A 17,222-nucleotide genomic window follows, 5' to 3' on the forward strand; every position below is an offset into this window, starting at 1 on the left:
AAACAAACTTGCCAACATCGTGCTCTCAAGACTTTTAGTTTAAAGAACTGTAAGAAAATCAATTTATGTTGCTTAAACCACCCAGTCTGTGGCAGAAGGTTAGGACAACAATAGCAAACTTACTGGGTGAAACCACTTAAAAACTGTAAGGTAAAACAAAAAAATTAAGAGTTTTTGTTTGTTTTTTGATTTTTTGGTGGGTCATGGGGCTTGAACATTGGGCCTGGGCGTTGTCTCTGAGCTCTTCAGCTCAAGACTACCACCTTACCCTTGGAACCACAGCCCAACTTCCGGTTTTCTAGTGATTAACTAAAGATAAGAGTCTCACAGTCTTTAGTGACAGGGCTGGTTTTGAACTTCAATCCTCAGAACTCAGCCTCCTCAGTAGCTAGGATTACAGGAGTAAGCCACTGCACCTGGCTTTTTTTTCTTTTTTTGCACATAATGGTATATGCATAAAACTATCTATTTAACAAGTTGTTGACAGTTCTTAAGTCACAACAGTCTACAAAAACAAGAAATGTAATCAAACTACTGTTCATGTGGCATAAGTTTTAAACATTTTAGTTCTTGTATATTTTTACTTTTTAACATTCCCATGTAGGCCTTCCCTTTGGGAAGAAAAGTTCAGCTCACATATTTAAGGCAATAGGCCTGAGTATTTTCTTCTACTGCTTACATGTGTTCTACAGGACAGTATAGAGAGAGATGTCAAACTCCCTCAATTTAAAACTGATCCTGGGCCAGGAGTTTTTGGCCTATTGGTAGAGTGCTTGCCGAGCATGCACAAAGACCTAGGTTCAATTCCTTGGTACCACATACACAGAAAAATCCAGAAGTGGTGCTGAAGCTCAAGAGGTAAGAGTGTTAGCCTTGAGAAAGTCCAAGGACAGTGCCCAGGCCCTGAGTTCAAGCCCCAGGACTGAAAATAAAAAAAAATTGATCCTGCTTGTTTGTGACAGGATCTCATTCTACACAGCCTGAGGCAAGATTCAAACTCACAATTCTCCAGCTTCAGGTTCCCCAGTGCTGGGGAATGATCTTTTGCCCATAATTCATAATTTATGGGAAGAAAATACCTAAAGACTGAGGTAGTATTTGATGAAAAATTACATAGGCATAAAAAAATTTTAGGGATTTTGATAATTGTTTTTTTGGGGGGGGGGGCAGTCCTGGGCTTGGGCTCAGGGCCTGAGCACTGCCCTTGGACTTTCTCAAGGCTAGAGCACTACCACTTGAGCCTCAGCACCACTTCTGGCTTTTTTCTATGTATGTGGTACTGAGGAATCAAAGCTGGGTCTTCATGCATGCCAGGCAAACACTCTACCACTAGGCCAAACTCCCGGCCTGATAAGTAAATTTTTGATAAGTCATTCCCCTCTAGAATGAAATCAAGGTATATGAAAATATATATATAAACATATAAAGAAAATATATTAGTATAAAAGTAATTTACAACCAAAAAGACAGGAAATGAACCATGAGTCTAAATTAGTAATTATGCTTATATACTGCAATTTTCCCTATCAGTTTTAAATAATAAACATGAGATAACTGTTGTTTGTTAAGAAAACTTTGACATCTAAATTAATGAATATGAAATGTGGAAAAACTCCCACATTATGACTCAGATATTTCTGAATTTCAAACAGAAAAAAAAAAAGAATTAGCCACTAGAACAACACTGCACAATTCAGTAACCAAAAGTCAAATAAGATAGGCATCTTTTCCTGTGTTTCTTGGCCTAGTCCATTCTCACTTGTGAGTATTTCTGAAGCCCTAATCCTGTAAAGCTGTACTGGGCATGATTACAGAGGTAGTATGCAGGAGATATGAACAGGAGGCTAACCATCTCCTGCTCCAAACGAATTGGGAGTTTACTGAAATCAGCTCATTTAGAAGCATCATCTAGTTTGTTCTACAGTCCCCTCTATTCTTTCATTGATCTGTGCAATAATGTAAACCTTTGTTGTTTGTATCTGAAATATTTTGGCTCCATTTCTATGGTGGTGGGATTTGGTAGTTAATTGCTTTTTCCGGAAATTGATTAAAATTGACTTTATATATAAGCTTACATCAACAGAATTAATACTGCTCCTTGAGCCAGAGGTACTAGCAATCCAATGGCCATATCCATTTTCTGGTCCATCCACATTAATATCTGCCAGGTGTTGCTGCAGTGCTTAAGATAAATAAGACAAAACCAAACATGAATTTCTGTAAAGATTCATAACCAGAGAAGTATCAATCAGCATTTCACCCCTGAATGAAAAAGATGTAAGGCTATAAACACAGTGTTTCTTGCTCTACCCTTATTTTGGAGTAAAGGACTAAGAGGCTATGACAAATCTTTTTCTTCTCTACCTTTTAAAAGTTTTCTGCAGAGAACTTTTCTTAACTATCAATGAGAAAAATGCTGACTGTAGAGGCTTCATTTGTTCCTTTTCAATAGAAAAATGGTTAAGTATTAACAGATAGTCTCTACAATATTTCTATGACATCAAGAATAGAAAACATGCAGGCTTTATGGTACCGTAAGGTGACATTAAATCATTTTTCCCACAAGACAGCAATCTTATTTATTAACCATTATGGAAAGAGAAATTATTTTTGGTAAAAATAAATAAATAATGAAAATTTTAAAAGTATCTAAATATATAGAATATACTAGCTGTCTAGTATTTTTGTCTAAAAATAAAGAGTATACTATGTTTATTTAAGTGCCTGTTTCTGAAAATGTAAAGTATACTAGCTCCCAGAGCTTAAGATGAGGCAGGAGGATCAACAAGTTCAGGACAACCTGGGCTACATAAAATAAAATATAAAATAAAACTTTTCAGGTACTTTTTTTTTTCCCTGGTCCTGGATCTTTACCTGGACACTGTCCCTGAGCTCCTTTTTGCTCAAGGGTAGTGCTCTACCAACTTGAATCACAGCACCACTTCTGGCTTTTTCTGTGACTACAGATTAAGTCTCACTGGCTCTCCCTTCACTGGGCTGGCTTTAAAACTGTAATCCTCAGATCTCAGCCTCCTGAGTAGCTAGGATTAATTACAGGTGTGAGCCATCAGTGCCTGTCAGCTTTCAGGATACTTCTGAGAACTACGTGCTAATAACCATTTCTGTACCAGGTTATTAGAATTCCTAATAAATAGCACTGTGTCAAGAGGCCAACACTTGTTTATGAATATTAAAATAGACTTATAGATAACTTTAGGTATGAGTTCTCAAAGGTAGTTAATTTACAGACTATGATATATACAGGAGATAACCATAATGAATGTAACTGTCAACAAAACCAAAAGGAAATCAACACTAATTGACCAAAAGTTCTAAGTTATATAAAATTATGTTAGGTCAGAAGTCATTCCTGATAAAACACCCAAGACAAAATCCCAAGATTCAATTATAGTCAATATATATTGATCTTATCATTCATCCTGTCCGGCATCGACAGTTCTATACTTCGATACTTTTTTTGGGGGGGGGAGGGGGTTTACTGTCGTGGGGCTTGGACTGTGGGCCTAGGCACTGTCCCTGAGCTCTTCAGCTTAAGGCTGCTGCCCTACCTATAAGACTAGTGTCCTAGATGTAGTGTCACTTCTGCTTTTTTAGTGGTTAACTGGAGACGAGAGTCTCACATAGTGCCCAGGCTGGTTTCGAACCGCCATCCTCAGCCTCCTGAGTAGCTAGGATTACAGGCCTGAGCCACCACACCCAGAACCCTCTTTTCTTAATATAAAGGGAGCTTTTTTGTTGGGGGGGAGGTGGTCATAGGGCCTGAACTCTGCCTGGGCACTGTCTCTGAGCTCTTCAACTCAAGGCTACTGCCCTACCTCTGGGCCTGGGCACTGTCCCTGAGCTCTTTGGCTCAAGGCTACGGCCCTACCCTAGAGCCAAGCCCCACTTCTCGTTTTCTAGAGGTTAACTGAAGATAAGAGTCTCAGGTCCTTTTATGCCTGGGCTGGCTTTGAACCTTGATCCTCAGATCTCAGCCTCCTGAGCAGCTAGGATTACAGGCGTGAGCCACCCACACCCTGCCAAAGCAAGCTTTTAAAAAATTCAATATACTGACCTAATCCTTCCGAAATTTGAAATACTGCATAGAGTTGGCCAATTATTGTACTACACTAGATTACCACATATTTGAAAATGTCAGCTTTTTTTTTTTAACCTAGCCTGTATTTTCTTACTAGCTTATACCTTTCAAGCAGTTAAAAAAGGAGTAGGACAAAGGGCAAACTATGAGAAGTATTGTTCTAACTCGTTTCCTAAGCCTACCAATCTGCTCCACAAACGTAAATAACACAAGCAGGTTTTCATACACTTTTTTTTCCTGCCAGTCCTGGGGCTTGAACTCAAGGCCTGAGCACTGTCCTTGGGCTTTCTCAAGGCTAGAGCTCTACCACTTGAGCCACAGCACCATTTATGGCTTTTTCTATGTACATGGTACTGAGGAATCGAACCTGGGACTTCGTTTATGCTAGGTAAGCACTCCAGCACTAGGCCAAACTCCCAGCTCTTCATACACTTTTATGAAGTATTTTTGGAGACCTTGAGAATACAGTGCAATGGCACTTACCTCACAAGTATGAGATAAGTCAGGTGCTGGTGGCTCATGATTGCAATAAAAACAAAAAGCCTCAAAAAAGGCTAAGATATGAAGATTATGGTTCAAAGCCATCCCACTCAAACTCTATGAGAATCTTTAATTAACCACAAAAAGCTCAAGGTGTAACTATGATTCAACATAAAAGCTCAGGGACAGTGTGCAAGCTCTAAATTCAAGCTCCAGGACTGGCACTAAGAAAGAAAAGGAGAGGCAATGATATTTATAAATTAAAGGCTTACCCATAAATCCTCCACTGGCAATACTCACATATTCTTTATTTTTCTATAATGAAAGATAAAGTTTACATTATAATTTTGATAGTGAGGCATTTTAGTGTTTTTATTTAATTGTACAAGAAGGGTTTCATTATGATATTGCCATATAATATGTAAACAATGTATCCCAATCAAACTTACCACCTGTTACCACTGTCCTTTTATCTAACTACTCCCTTCTTTTTTTTTTTTTTTTTTTGCCAGTCCTGGGCTTGAGCTCAGGGCCTGAGCACTGTCCTTGGACTTTCTCAAGGCTAGAGCCCTACCACTTGAGCCTCAGCACCACTTCTGGCTTTTTTCTATGTATGTGGTACCGAGGAATCGAACCCGGGTCTTCATGCATGCTAGGCAAGCACTTTAACCACTAGGCCAAACTCCCGGCCCACTACTCCCTTCTTAAAACGATTTCAACAGATTTATTTTCATACATGCAAATAAACTACTTCGACTATATTCATCCTCATTCACTCTCCATTAGCTCAACTCTTCCCAATGGTATCTTGCGCTTCTGCCACAGAGCCTATTTTGCTTTCCTAGAAGTTTTTTTTTTTTTTTTTTTTTTTTGCCAGTCCTGGGCTTGAGCTCAGGGCCTGAGCACTGTCCTTGGACTTTCTCAAGGCTAGAGCTCTTCCACTTGAGCCTCCGACCACTTCCGGCTTTTTTCTCTGTATGTGGTACCGAGGAATCGAACCCGGGTCTTCATGCATGCTAGGCAAGCACTTTAACCACTAGGCCAAACTCCCGACCCTCCTAGAAGTTTTTAAAAGTGTTTCTTAATTGTACCATGGGTATTACCATAGTATTCAGATGTGCATGGACTATATGTGGATAAGAATAACCTTTCTTCTATTGCTTTTCTCTTTTTCTGACCCTGACTCCCTACTGATCTACAGCTCTCACTGAGATTCCTTATGCCATTTTCATACAGTTGCACTAATTCTAAAGCAATTTCACAATTATTTTTTTATTCTACATAATTTTAACTTTCTCCATGAAATGGTTTAAAATCATCTGATAATCCTTCCTCCAAATATCTTCTTTATTCTAACTTTGTCTCTCAAGGATTTTAGTTTTAGAACAATTTTTCTCAGATCAGATTCCCAGTAAAACGAAACATAAATAATAATGAATCCAAACTGAGTGACTTAGGTTAACTATAAACCAACTACCTTAGGGTTAAAAAGCAAGGACTTCAATGTGAAAACTATAAAAGAACTTAATAAACTACTTTAAAAAAAATAAAGAGTGAGGGCCAGGAGCATGGCCTAGCGGTAGAGTGCTCGCCTAGCATACATGAAGCCCTGGGTTTGATTCCATAGTACCACATACATAGAAAAAGCCAGAAGTGGCACTGTGGCTCAAGTGGTAGAATGCTAGCCTTGTAAAGTATTCAAGGACAGTGCCCAGACCCTGAGTTCAAGCCCCAGGGCTGGCAAAAAAAAAGCCATTATTATTCACTGATACAATGAAAGAAAGCAGGGGGACAGGTTGCATAAGACTACTAATATAAATCAGTGAAGCTGAAGCCAGCATTCAAACACAAAAAGGAAAGATGTAGGGGGCCGGGAGTTTGGCCCTATCCTTGAGTAAAGTGTTCAAGGACAGTGCACAGGCCCTGAGCTCATGCCCAGGACTGGCAAAAAAAAAAAAAGGAAAGATGTATAAATATCATGATAAATATGCATAAATATGTATCCAAATCAATAGTGAGGACGTTAAAATGAATTAATTAACAACTATATAAAGAGGGAATGGATAGACATGAAGATCAATGCAACACCATAATGTAGACAGATTCTGTTGCACAAGCAGTTCAGTGTATTAAAAAGGTGGTATTTCAGCTTGATGGCAAAATTGGTTTCCTATCTGGGAAAAAAAAAATTCATTCCTGTTTAACTTCATATATCAAAACAAAGACCAGATGGTTCAAGGTTATATTATTTCAAAACATTAAAAAAAAGAAAAGAAAACATACTAAGTATGGTAAAAGAAAACTATCTTTCTAGGCAAGACACAAAACTAAAAAGCTGTAAAAAACACAGAAAATATGACACTTATCTACATGAAATTATTATGAATTTCTTCATGGTGATAGCAATAACCAAGCAAATGAAATAATTTATGTTAGCCTACCTGTAAAAAATGTGCCAGGACCATGTTCATATACATGTCTTCTTCCTCCCTGCCACTACCCATAAAACAGAGGTGCTCCCCACCGGCTATGGAGCCGGACTCAATGGACTGCTTCTGTGCTTCCAGCAAGGATTTTACTGACTGTGCAAACTCCGATGGATTCTGAAGCATCTAGACAATCCAAAAAATAAATTAAAAAAAAGGCAAGTGTGTGTTTCAAATGCACTGTAAAATTTAAAATATTTTTTCAGGAAAACCTTTGATATTTGTAGAGCCACACAGAGCAATGGAAAAATAAGTCTCTTATGAATAAAAGAGAAAGGAATGTGTATCTACAATGTGTATATAACATATCTATGATACGCTACAACATTGAAAATTCAATGTTTGTATTAAAAAAATACTGCTCTGGGCTGGGAGTTTGGCCTAGTGGTAGCGTGCTTGCCTAGCATGCATGAAGACCCAGGTTTGATTCCTCGGTACCACATACATAGAAAAAAAAAAGCCAGAAATGGTGCTGAGGCTCAAGTGGTAGAGCTCTAGCCTTGAGAAAGTCCAAGGACAGTGCTCAGGCCCTGAGCTCAAGCCCAGGACTGGCAAAAAAAAAATACTGCTCTACTAGAGAAAAAAATTCTTAGAAATCAAAACAACTAGTAGTACAGTGTACATAGACATGATGATACAAGGATGAGGGGCAGGGTGGTAGCCTTCAGCTGAAGAACTCTGGGACAACACTCAGGCCCACACCCATGACCCACCAAAGAACAAAAAAACACAAAAAAAACCCTTAAATAGGGGCCGGGAGTTTGGCCTAGTGGTAGAGTGCTTGCCTAGCATGCACGAAGACCCAGGTTCGATTCCTCAGTACCACATACATAGAAAAAAGCTGGAAGTGGTGCTGAGGCTCAAGCGGTAGAGCTCTAGCCTTGAGAAAGTCCAAGGACTGGCAAAACAAAACAAAATCCTTAAATATAGATACAAGAATAAAAAATCAATTTATCCTCAAGAAAACAAATATGCTAATAATTACAACAAAATGTAAAGCCTATAATGGAACTACATCCCAACTAAAGTAAAAAAGGAAATAGAAGAATTGACAGATCATATAATAGAGGAGCTATTTGTTAAAAATAAAATATAATAAAATCTTATTTATTTTATAGAAATCTTTATGTAAGTTCACAAAGTATATATAAAGATGTTAACTACAGCATTGTTAAAATAAATTCTAAAAATAACCAAAACATACATTAATCAGGCAATGAGCTATATGGTATACCTATACCATGGATATCCATTAAATATATATTATACTTAATGCTTGGATGAAAAAGCAAGTAATAAGTAATAGGTTACTGAAAGTCTAAAAGGTAAGCAAGTTGATAATAGTTAACTCTGGAGTTCAAGAATCACCGAGTAGGGCTGGGAGCATAGCTTAGTGGTATGGTAGAGTGCTTGCCTAGCATGCACAAAGACCTAGGTTTGATACCTCAGTACCACATGCACAGAAAAAGGCAGAAGTGGTGCTGTGGCTCAAGTGGCAGAGCACTAGCCTTGAGCAAATACTGTCCAAGGACAGTGTCTCCGAGTAGGGCTGGGAGCATAGCTTAGTGGTATGGTAGAGTGCTTGCCTAGCATGCACAAAGACCTAGGTTTGATACCGCAGTACCACATGCACAGAAAAAGGCAGAAGTGGTGCTGTGGCTCAAGTGGCAGAGCACTAGCCTTGAGCAAATACTGTCCAAGGACAGTGTCTAGGCCCTGAGTTCAAGGCATAGAACTGGCAATTTAAAAAAAAAAAAATCACCAGAGTAAAATTTTAAAATAAGCCTAAGAAAAGATTTAAGAAGAGAAAAGTACAGAGGTTCACATACAAGATACAAACAACCAGGCTGGGAGTTTGCCTACAGTGGCCAGGGTTCAATTTCTCAATACCACATACATAGAAAGTAGTGCTGTGGCTCCTGTGGTAGAGCTCTACCCTTGAGAAGGCCCAAGGATAGTGCTCAGACCCTGAGTTCAAGCCCTAGACCTGACAAAAAACAAAAAACCAAAACAAAACAAACAAAAAACAGGATACAAACAACCTAGAATAGCATTTTTCACCTACAGTATCCAAAACTCTAGGCTCTTCTTTTTTTAGGTCCAAGATGAGGACTTGAACTTGGTACCAGCCGCTTTTGCTCACTGTCTCTAAGTGCCTCTACAGAGCCATATCTCTTATCCCTCTTATATCCATTTTTAATTACTTTCCTCTGAATACCACCTAGACTCTCCTACGCTTCCATTAGCCTCACCATCAACTTATCCAGACACAATGGAGATAAAAAGGGCAAACTCCAGATTATTACTCCACTCCTCTCTGATTTCCCATCCTGTGGTTCTGTTGACCTTGAAACAGGTTAAGTGATATGGCCTCAGTTCTACCCACAGCTTTAAGTATCTTTGACAATCTTTAATTACTTTCTTTATCCACTCCTTAACTAAAATTACCCTAGGATTATAATTTTAACAACTAGGTACTTGCATGTCAGATATTACCTTATCACATATTGATTATATGCATTAATACTTGTGATTAAAAAACAGCTTAATGATAAAAGATTTTATAATTCTTACCCAATTAAATAAGAGCCGATATCTGTAGCAGACTTATTAGGTGCAAGGCACTATGGTAAGTGATCAAGAAGCCCATGTAAGAACAGAATTTCCTGATGTAACAATGCTAAGCAGAAGTAGGACATAGGCAATAGTTCTCAATTACCCTTTATGATGCCAAAAAGGTGTTTCTAAGTGAAAAGGAAACCAGACAGCGATCCTCCTTGTAAGTACAGACTTTCTTTTCATTAAGCAGATAAAAACTTCCTCAATCTAGGTTATGTATATTGGCAGCTGAAGAAAAAATTGATTTCTCTCATTAAAAAAAAATAACCAGCATTTATACTAACCAGATCTGAATCTAAGTGGAAAGCAGTTGATAAATGCCCAGCATTATACTGTTCTGCAGGACGGCAATCAACCACAAAGAAGCGGACTCCTTCCTAAAAGGGAAACAACATCTGACACAATGGAATTTGACATCAGGTTCCAGTTATACAATGTGATAGGAACAAAAACCCTGAGAGGCAACACACTTGTAAAAAATAGATTTCAAATAGAATTTGAGACATATATTTTGCATAGACATTAAAAAAGTAACCTCAAAGTCCTAAACACTTTATTTTAAATGCTTCACATATATTTTAGCTATTGCTCTTGAAAGTCTTAAAATATGTAGCAAGAATATGAGTTATAAAACTACATGAGATACATTATTTCTGCTACTACATCAACATCCTATCATATAAAAACTAAATACCTTTTTTCTGTGTAAAGGGGAGTTCATGTGAGTCTCTTTAACCTATATTAAATATGCTGAATGCTTATATTTTTAAAACTCTGAACTACCAGTACAGGTATTGTATGAAGTTCAACTGAAATGAACCATAAAAGCTCATCTTTTCATACCCATTCTCTCCTGGGCACAATCTTGGAAATATAGCTCAGCTTCAAATACCAAAGTTATATAATGAATGACATATACTAAAAAAAAATACTACTGACCAAATTGACTTCTTAGATTTTCATTAGAACAGAGTGAACAGAAAATTATGGTATATTTTTATAATTTTGCTTTCTTCATTAAATTATATAATTCAGAAAGATATAATTACTCAGTCTGTTAAACATAAAATGGCAATCCATTTCCATGTTGAAATATGAAAAAGGGCAATTCATAGAAATTGATGTCAAGTGACAAAAAGTTACTACTTTGACAAGTGAAATAACATATAAGTTGACAGTTTGAAATGACCATTATGAACAGAAGATTTACCCTGCTTATCCAAAAAGACTCCACAGCTACGTCGTTATAGTAAATTCACTGGGAATCACTGAACAGGGAGGACATGTTTGGTGAGAGGGTCTGAAGCCAGGACGTTGTGTATCCCAAGTATATGCTCCCTGATCTATGCCCCTCCCAATTCCATAGTTCTAAAGTCATCTGAAAAATGGGATTCCTCTACTTACACTTTGCAGCTGATTTGCTTGAAGGATCTCTGAGACTGAGACTGCCAGACAAAGAGCCTGACTCAAATCTGCATCATCATCCTTAATTCCCAACAAAGTACTACCAAAGAGATGGTGATTATCCTATTACAAAGAGAAGTTTTTTAAACAAACATTAGTTGAACAAAGGGAGTTTCACTGTGACATCTCTACACATGTATACAACATCCTGATCAATCTCCCTCCCATTATCCCTGCTTTCTGACACATCTTCATTAACTCGTCTGTTGTTTCTGTGCAAGCAAACAAGCTATTTCAACCTCAAAGAAAAATTTTGAACATTATAAAGAAAAATCAATTCTCTGTTTTTTTTTTGTTAGTAACAAGATTTGAATGCAGGACCTTGTGCTTGCTAAGAGGCACTCTATCACGTGAGAAACTTTGCCAGTTCCTTTCTGTGTTACTTGAAGACAGGATCTTGCTTTATGCACAGGCTACCCTGTGTGGGATGACAGCTCATGCCACTGCATTTACTCATTAGTTAAGATGGGGTCATACAAACTTTCATGCCCAGGTTGATCTTAAACCTGGGCATATAATTCTCTGATCTCCGCCTTCCAAGTAGGTTATTATGACAAGCTTGAGCAGCTACATTCAGCTTTCAAACCGTGATAAAATTTGAATAATGATATAATGTCCACAGGTCTTATGATTTGCCAAAGCTTACTCTTAAATAATTTCCAATCTCACAGGCTAAAATCTACAAAATAGTCACAAAGTCCCAATCAGAATTCACACAAAATAAAAGACTAAGAAAAAAAAAAAACCCTACCACAATCTAACCTATAAAAGCAAAAAACAAAACAAAACAAAACAAAACAAAAAACAGCTGTACAGTTATTTTCTATACCATCATTTAGAGTTAAGTATTAAATTTCAGGAGTTGGAAGTTCCATGATCAATGCAGTATGTTCCACAAAAGAAAGCCAGGCTTTAGTGGCTCAAGTCTACAATCTTAGCAGGAAGGAGGCTGAGATAGGAAGGGGCAGAGAGTCACACAGGAGAGCCCCTCTCAAACAAACAAACACTCCTGTCATCTCCACTACAATAGGAGGTCTAAAATAGGCACAAAGGAATACCCTACCACAAAAACAGTGCAAGAGAAATGAAGGGTGAGAGGTATATGTAGCTCAGCAGTAGAGTACGTGCCTAGTAGCATGAGACTGAGTTCAAATCCCAGGGTTACTGGCAGGGAAGGGAGGGGGAATGCTCACTTACAGCTTCTCATGTTTCAACCAAAATAAAATGTGGTACAACTGTATCACATAATAATTACACAAAGTACATAATATGCTTATCTATAGCTGGGTCTAAGTTTCAAATGCTAGTATTATTTTCTGTATCCCAAAAATAAAAGGTGTACTTCTGAGCCAGGCTCCAGTAACTCATGCCTGCAATCCTAGCCACACAAGAGGTTGAGATCTGAGTACCACAGCTCAAAGCCAGTCTGGACATGTAAATCTAAGAGATAATTATCTCAATAACCAGTAAAAAGTTGGAAGTGGAAGTATAGCTCAAATGGTAGAATGCCAGCCTATAGTAAAAGACCAAATCAAAAAGCCCAAGGTTCTTAGTTTAAGACTCTGTACCAGCACGGAATAGAGCCTTGCAGTCAATCAGACCCTTCATTCAGTATCTTTTTGCTTTAGTTATTTTTTGGATACAGCCTTGTGTCTTTGCTCAGGTCCAACTTCAAACTGAAATCTTCTATGTCTTCCTGGAAGTTGAGATTAAAGGCATGTGCTATCATGCCTGGCTTCTATGGAGGAAGAGGTCACAATAACTTTTTGTCCAAGTTGCCCTCAATCATGACTCCAAACCACTCCCTCTTAGGTGTGTGCATTTTAAGAGAACTAAGATGGTCCTCTTAAGACATTGGAAAAGCTGGGCACAGTGGCTCATGCTTATAATCCTAGCTACTCAGGAGGCTGAGATCTGAGGATCAAGGTTCAAAGCCAGCTGGGGCACTAAAGACCCACTAAAGACTGTGAGACTCTTATGTCCAATTAAGCACTAGAAAGTAGTGCTGTGGCTCCAGAGGTAGGGCAGTAGCCTTGAGCTGAGGGACAACACCAGGCTCAGAGTTCAAGCCCCACAACTGACTGACCCTCCTCAAAAAAAAGGAAGACTATGACTACTTTTTCACTTTGTACACTGTTTTGGGGGTTTTTTGTTGTTGCTGTTGATTTTTTGCCAGTCCTGGGGCTTGAACTCAGAGCCTAGGCACTGTCCTTGGGCTTTCTTGAGACCAGAGCTCTACCCCTTTGAGCTACAGCACCACTTCCAGCTTTTTATTTTCTGTGTTATGTGGTATGAAGGAATCAAACCCAAGGCTTCGTGCATGCTAGGCGAGCACTCTATCACTAGGCTACACTCCCAGCCCTGTATACTGCTATTTCATAATCTGACTTAACATAGTGGAAACTAACATGATTTATGCAAGAATATTATTTCAAATAGCTAAAATTACTCCTTAAGAGCAAATTGTTCCCTAGGAACAAATATTTATTTTTGAGGTAAATATCCCTTTTTTTTCATTAAGATTCTTTTTTAGCACAAATTAATTATAACATTTTCACATATGCATAGCTTGATCACATATATTCTTCCATTGCTCTTCTCTTACTCCTTCTGCTGGATCCACATTCTTTAAAAGTTAACATTATTTGCCTCTAACACATACTATATTGAACATAATACACATTACTCTGACATTATAGTGACACGTGTCTAACAAGAATATTCTAATTGGCACAGGCTAACCTGTGCTATACAAATAATAATGTGTATCACTCCCCATGTCTCAGAGTGTCATTTCCTAGAAGACCACACTAATCAGGCTTCTCATCTAATGTCCTTTGTTCAGAAATCTACAGACCAGGACTCTAGGGTTAAGTAACCCTTTTTTGTTGTTTCTGGTTACAGGTTAGCATTGCGTCACAAAGGCTGTCCAAGACTGAACTTCAGATAAGCAACAAAGCACTAATTTGAGAAATATCTCACAATCAATTTTGCTTGGTCAGAAATAATAAGCAGAACAAAAATAAGATGGTTCTCACTATCACTTTCAACCTATCTGTTTCTCACTAAGGAAATAATTTACAGTGGAAAAACACATACATATAAAACACATATACATAAAGACAGAAAAATGGAATAACTAAAGAGTATTTTAACCAAAGTGAATATATAGAAAACAATAAAACAGTACACAAAATGTGAAATCAAATCAATTCATTATTTCTTATTTTTTACCTTCCTAAAAGAAGCTGGTGTTTTACTGCAGTAATACTGAGCCAAAGAGAAAAGGTCTTCTATATCTTCCAGATTCAAACTGGATGGAGTATTTTCCAAGAACTCTGAAATTACAGGTATCACAAACTATGAAAAATACAATTAATATTATTTGTTAAAAAGTAGGGGCCGGGAGTTTGGCCTAGTGGTTAAAGTGCTTGCCTAGCATGCATGAAGACCCGGGTTCGATTCCTCGGTACCACATACATAGAAAAAAAGCCAGAAGTGGTGCTGAGGCTCAAGTGGTAGAGCTCTAGCCTTGAGAAAGTCCAAGGACAGTGCTCAGACCCTGAGCTCAAGCTCAGGACTGGCAAAAAAAAAAAAAAAAAAGTAAACTATCTTCAGTATACTAAAACAGAAATGGAATCTTATGTTTTGGGGTTTTCATGTATCTGTGATGCTAGGAATTGTGTTCAGGATCTCACACACTAACTCAGTGCTTTAGCATGAGTAACATTCTCAATTCAGCAGTGACGCTTTAAAGCTGAAGAGGCAGATTCCAATTCTCTTGTTTGTAAAGGATGTGTCAGAGAATCAAGATCCATTTTATTTGTCCAACAAACACACAAAAACATCAGGGTTCCAAGGAATAAAAAGTGAGCAACAATAGTTTCTGACTTAGGGGACTTAAATCTGTGGGAGAAAATATAAGCAATAATGTAGAAAGATAAACATTATTGTACAGATAGTACAAAGTGCCTGCCAATATCAAGTAGTTATCTCCTTTGGGAGCCAGCATGGGGCAAACTCAGAAGAATCAAAACTTAAACATGGAGATTACAAAGTGCGGTGGAACTTAACTTTCTATGCTAATAGTCTAAACTTATGGATTGGAAAAATGAGTTTCAGAGAAATTAAATGATCTGATGATCTGAAATATTTTCTCCACATTGAGTAATACTTACGGATAACTTCTTCTTTGCTACCTGATTCTTGTGCTAAAATAAATTCTCTGTAAAAGAAAATCAAATAGCCGAGTTAAATATTAATAGAGCACCTGAGAGAAAAAGACTCTAACTAACTTGATACTTACTTTGCATTAACAAGAATAATTAACATTACAAAATAAATAAAAAACGGATCCGCTTGTTGAAGATATCCATCCCATATTGCCTGAGTGACTTCAATGGAACAGTAATATGCAAAAAGACTTCCAAGCTGCAATCAGGAAATGAAATGAGAGACATAAACCACTGGATATGACCTGGTCTCTTAAAAGTATTAAATAATTAAGTAACATTACATTAAATTATCTGCACCTAATATTTGGTGTGTACTTCAGTGTTGAAATCTAAAGGCAAAATGGCACAGTGGGCCAAGTAGGCCCCTCACTTACCACTCTAAGAATTCCATTTCTTGCCGGGTGTGTGGCCTAGTGATAGACAGTTTGCCTAGTGTGCATGAAGTCCTGGAAGTGGTACTGTGGCTCAAGTAGCAGAGCACTACCCTGAAGAAAGCTAAAGAATTCCATTTCTACTGTCAAAAGGAAAGGAGTCTGGGGGTATATATACATATATTACTAACCATTTTCAACCACTGTGGAGAGTAATTAGTCCGCATGTAACACAATTTGATATACATCACTAGCTTAGTAACTAGTGTGTTATCAACAGAGCTCCAAGGGTAGCTAATAAAGGGTAGCTAGTTTTTTATAGCATCATTTTTAGCTTTACAAAGTATTTACGAAAATCAAACATAGTAACTTAAAAGCACTCAGTAAAATTTTAGTGATAATGCAAATTGCTTCACATTGTAAGTCATCTAAATGAGATGAGGTAAAATTAGTATTCTTCAGTAGATTTCAGCTCTACAGTTTTGTTTTCCAAATAAAGGACTTGTTACAACCTATTTCTCTATAGCCTAATTGTGTTGGAAATTGCATGAATTCAATACTTTCATTAGATAATTTTCATTAGGTTTGAAAACAACCTCATCCAGAGGATTATATTAATAACATCTTTAATGAATGTGGTAATACATAAGTTTAGTGCATACTTTATGCCTGGTGCTGCCTTATTGTTACATTATTGTTTATCGTCTTTAATTCTTACTATAGTCCTGCTAAGCAGACGTTTTCTCCCTATTTCACAGACAAGGCAATAGATTGGGATTAAATAACTTTTTCACATTTACACGGCTAGTGAGCAGCCATGCTGGGATTAGGAAAAAGGTCTGAAATATCATAGCACATGCATCACTGAAAGGTCACTGTAAAAGTCCAAGATGCTACTGATACTTTCGGCTATTGTTTGAAAAACTACTATTACAAATTCCAATTAAAATGTGTAAATACAAACAGACTAGTAATATACAGGCACCCTTAATCTCAGTGGAACTAATATCACCATTATATTGCTACTGTTCTGGATTCTTTAGGTATAACAATTAATTAGTTTAATTTCATGATTAAAAAAAAAAACCCAAGGCCAGGAGTTTGGCCTGGTGGTAGAGTGCATCTAATATGCACAAAGACCCGGATTAAATTCCTTGGTACTATATACGTAGAAAAAAGCTGGAAGTGGTGCTGTGGCTCAAGTGGTAGAGTTCTAGGCTTGAGAAAGCCCAAGAACAGTGTGCAGGCCCTGAGTTCAAGCCCCAGGACTAAAAACAAAACAAAAACCTCTATTTTATCAACATGATACTGGTAGTAAGAATGAACTATGCTGTAGAGCAGCTAGAGATAAACCAGTTGCTTTAGCATTCAGGTTATATTAACTAAAATGACATTTCAGTTAACAGAAATGACATTATATGGCTCATGCCTGTAATCCTAACTATTTAGGAGGCTGAGCTCTGAGAAT

General features: G+C 37.6%; 1 protein-coding gene across 2 annotated transcripts in view; it reads right to left on the bottom strand.

The window, feature by feature from the left end:
• The window catches only part of Tbc1d23 (TBC1 domain family member 23), a 55,432-nt gene that overhangs the window by 18,286 nt on the left and 19,924 nt on the right, over window positions 1–17,222 (bottom strand). For both annotated transcript variants that reach the window (XM_090347310.1, XM_090347302.1), the window contains exons 6-13: window positions 15,455–15,579; window positions 15,327–15,373; window positions 14,383–14,486; window positions 11,089–11,211; window positions 9,969–10,061; window positions 7,021–7,191; window positions 4,852–4,894; window positions 2,076–2,182 (exon numbers count right to left, since the gene is read on the bottom strand). In XM_090347310.1, coding sequence (XP_090203436.1) covers window positions 2,076–2,182; window positions 4,852–4,894; window positions 7,021–7,191; window positions 9,969–10,061; window positions 11,089–11,211; window positions 14,383–14,486; window positions 15,327–15,373; window positions 15,455–15,579 — 813 coding nt within the window. The remainder of the gene's footprint in view (window positions 1–2,075; window positions 2,183–4,851; window positions 4,895–7,020; window positions 7,192–9,968; window positions 10,062–11,088; window positions 11,212–14,382; window positions 14,487–15,326; window positions 15,374–15,454; window positions 15,580–17,222) is intronic.

This window comes from Megascapheus bottae, chromosome 1 (genome assembly GCF_031878675.1).
Source record: "Megascapheus bottae isolate mThoBot1 chromosome 1, mThoBot2.hap1, whole genome shotgun sequence".
NCBI lineage: Eukaryota > Metazoa > Chordata > Mammalia > Rodentia > Geomyidae > Megascapheus > Megascapheus bottae.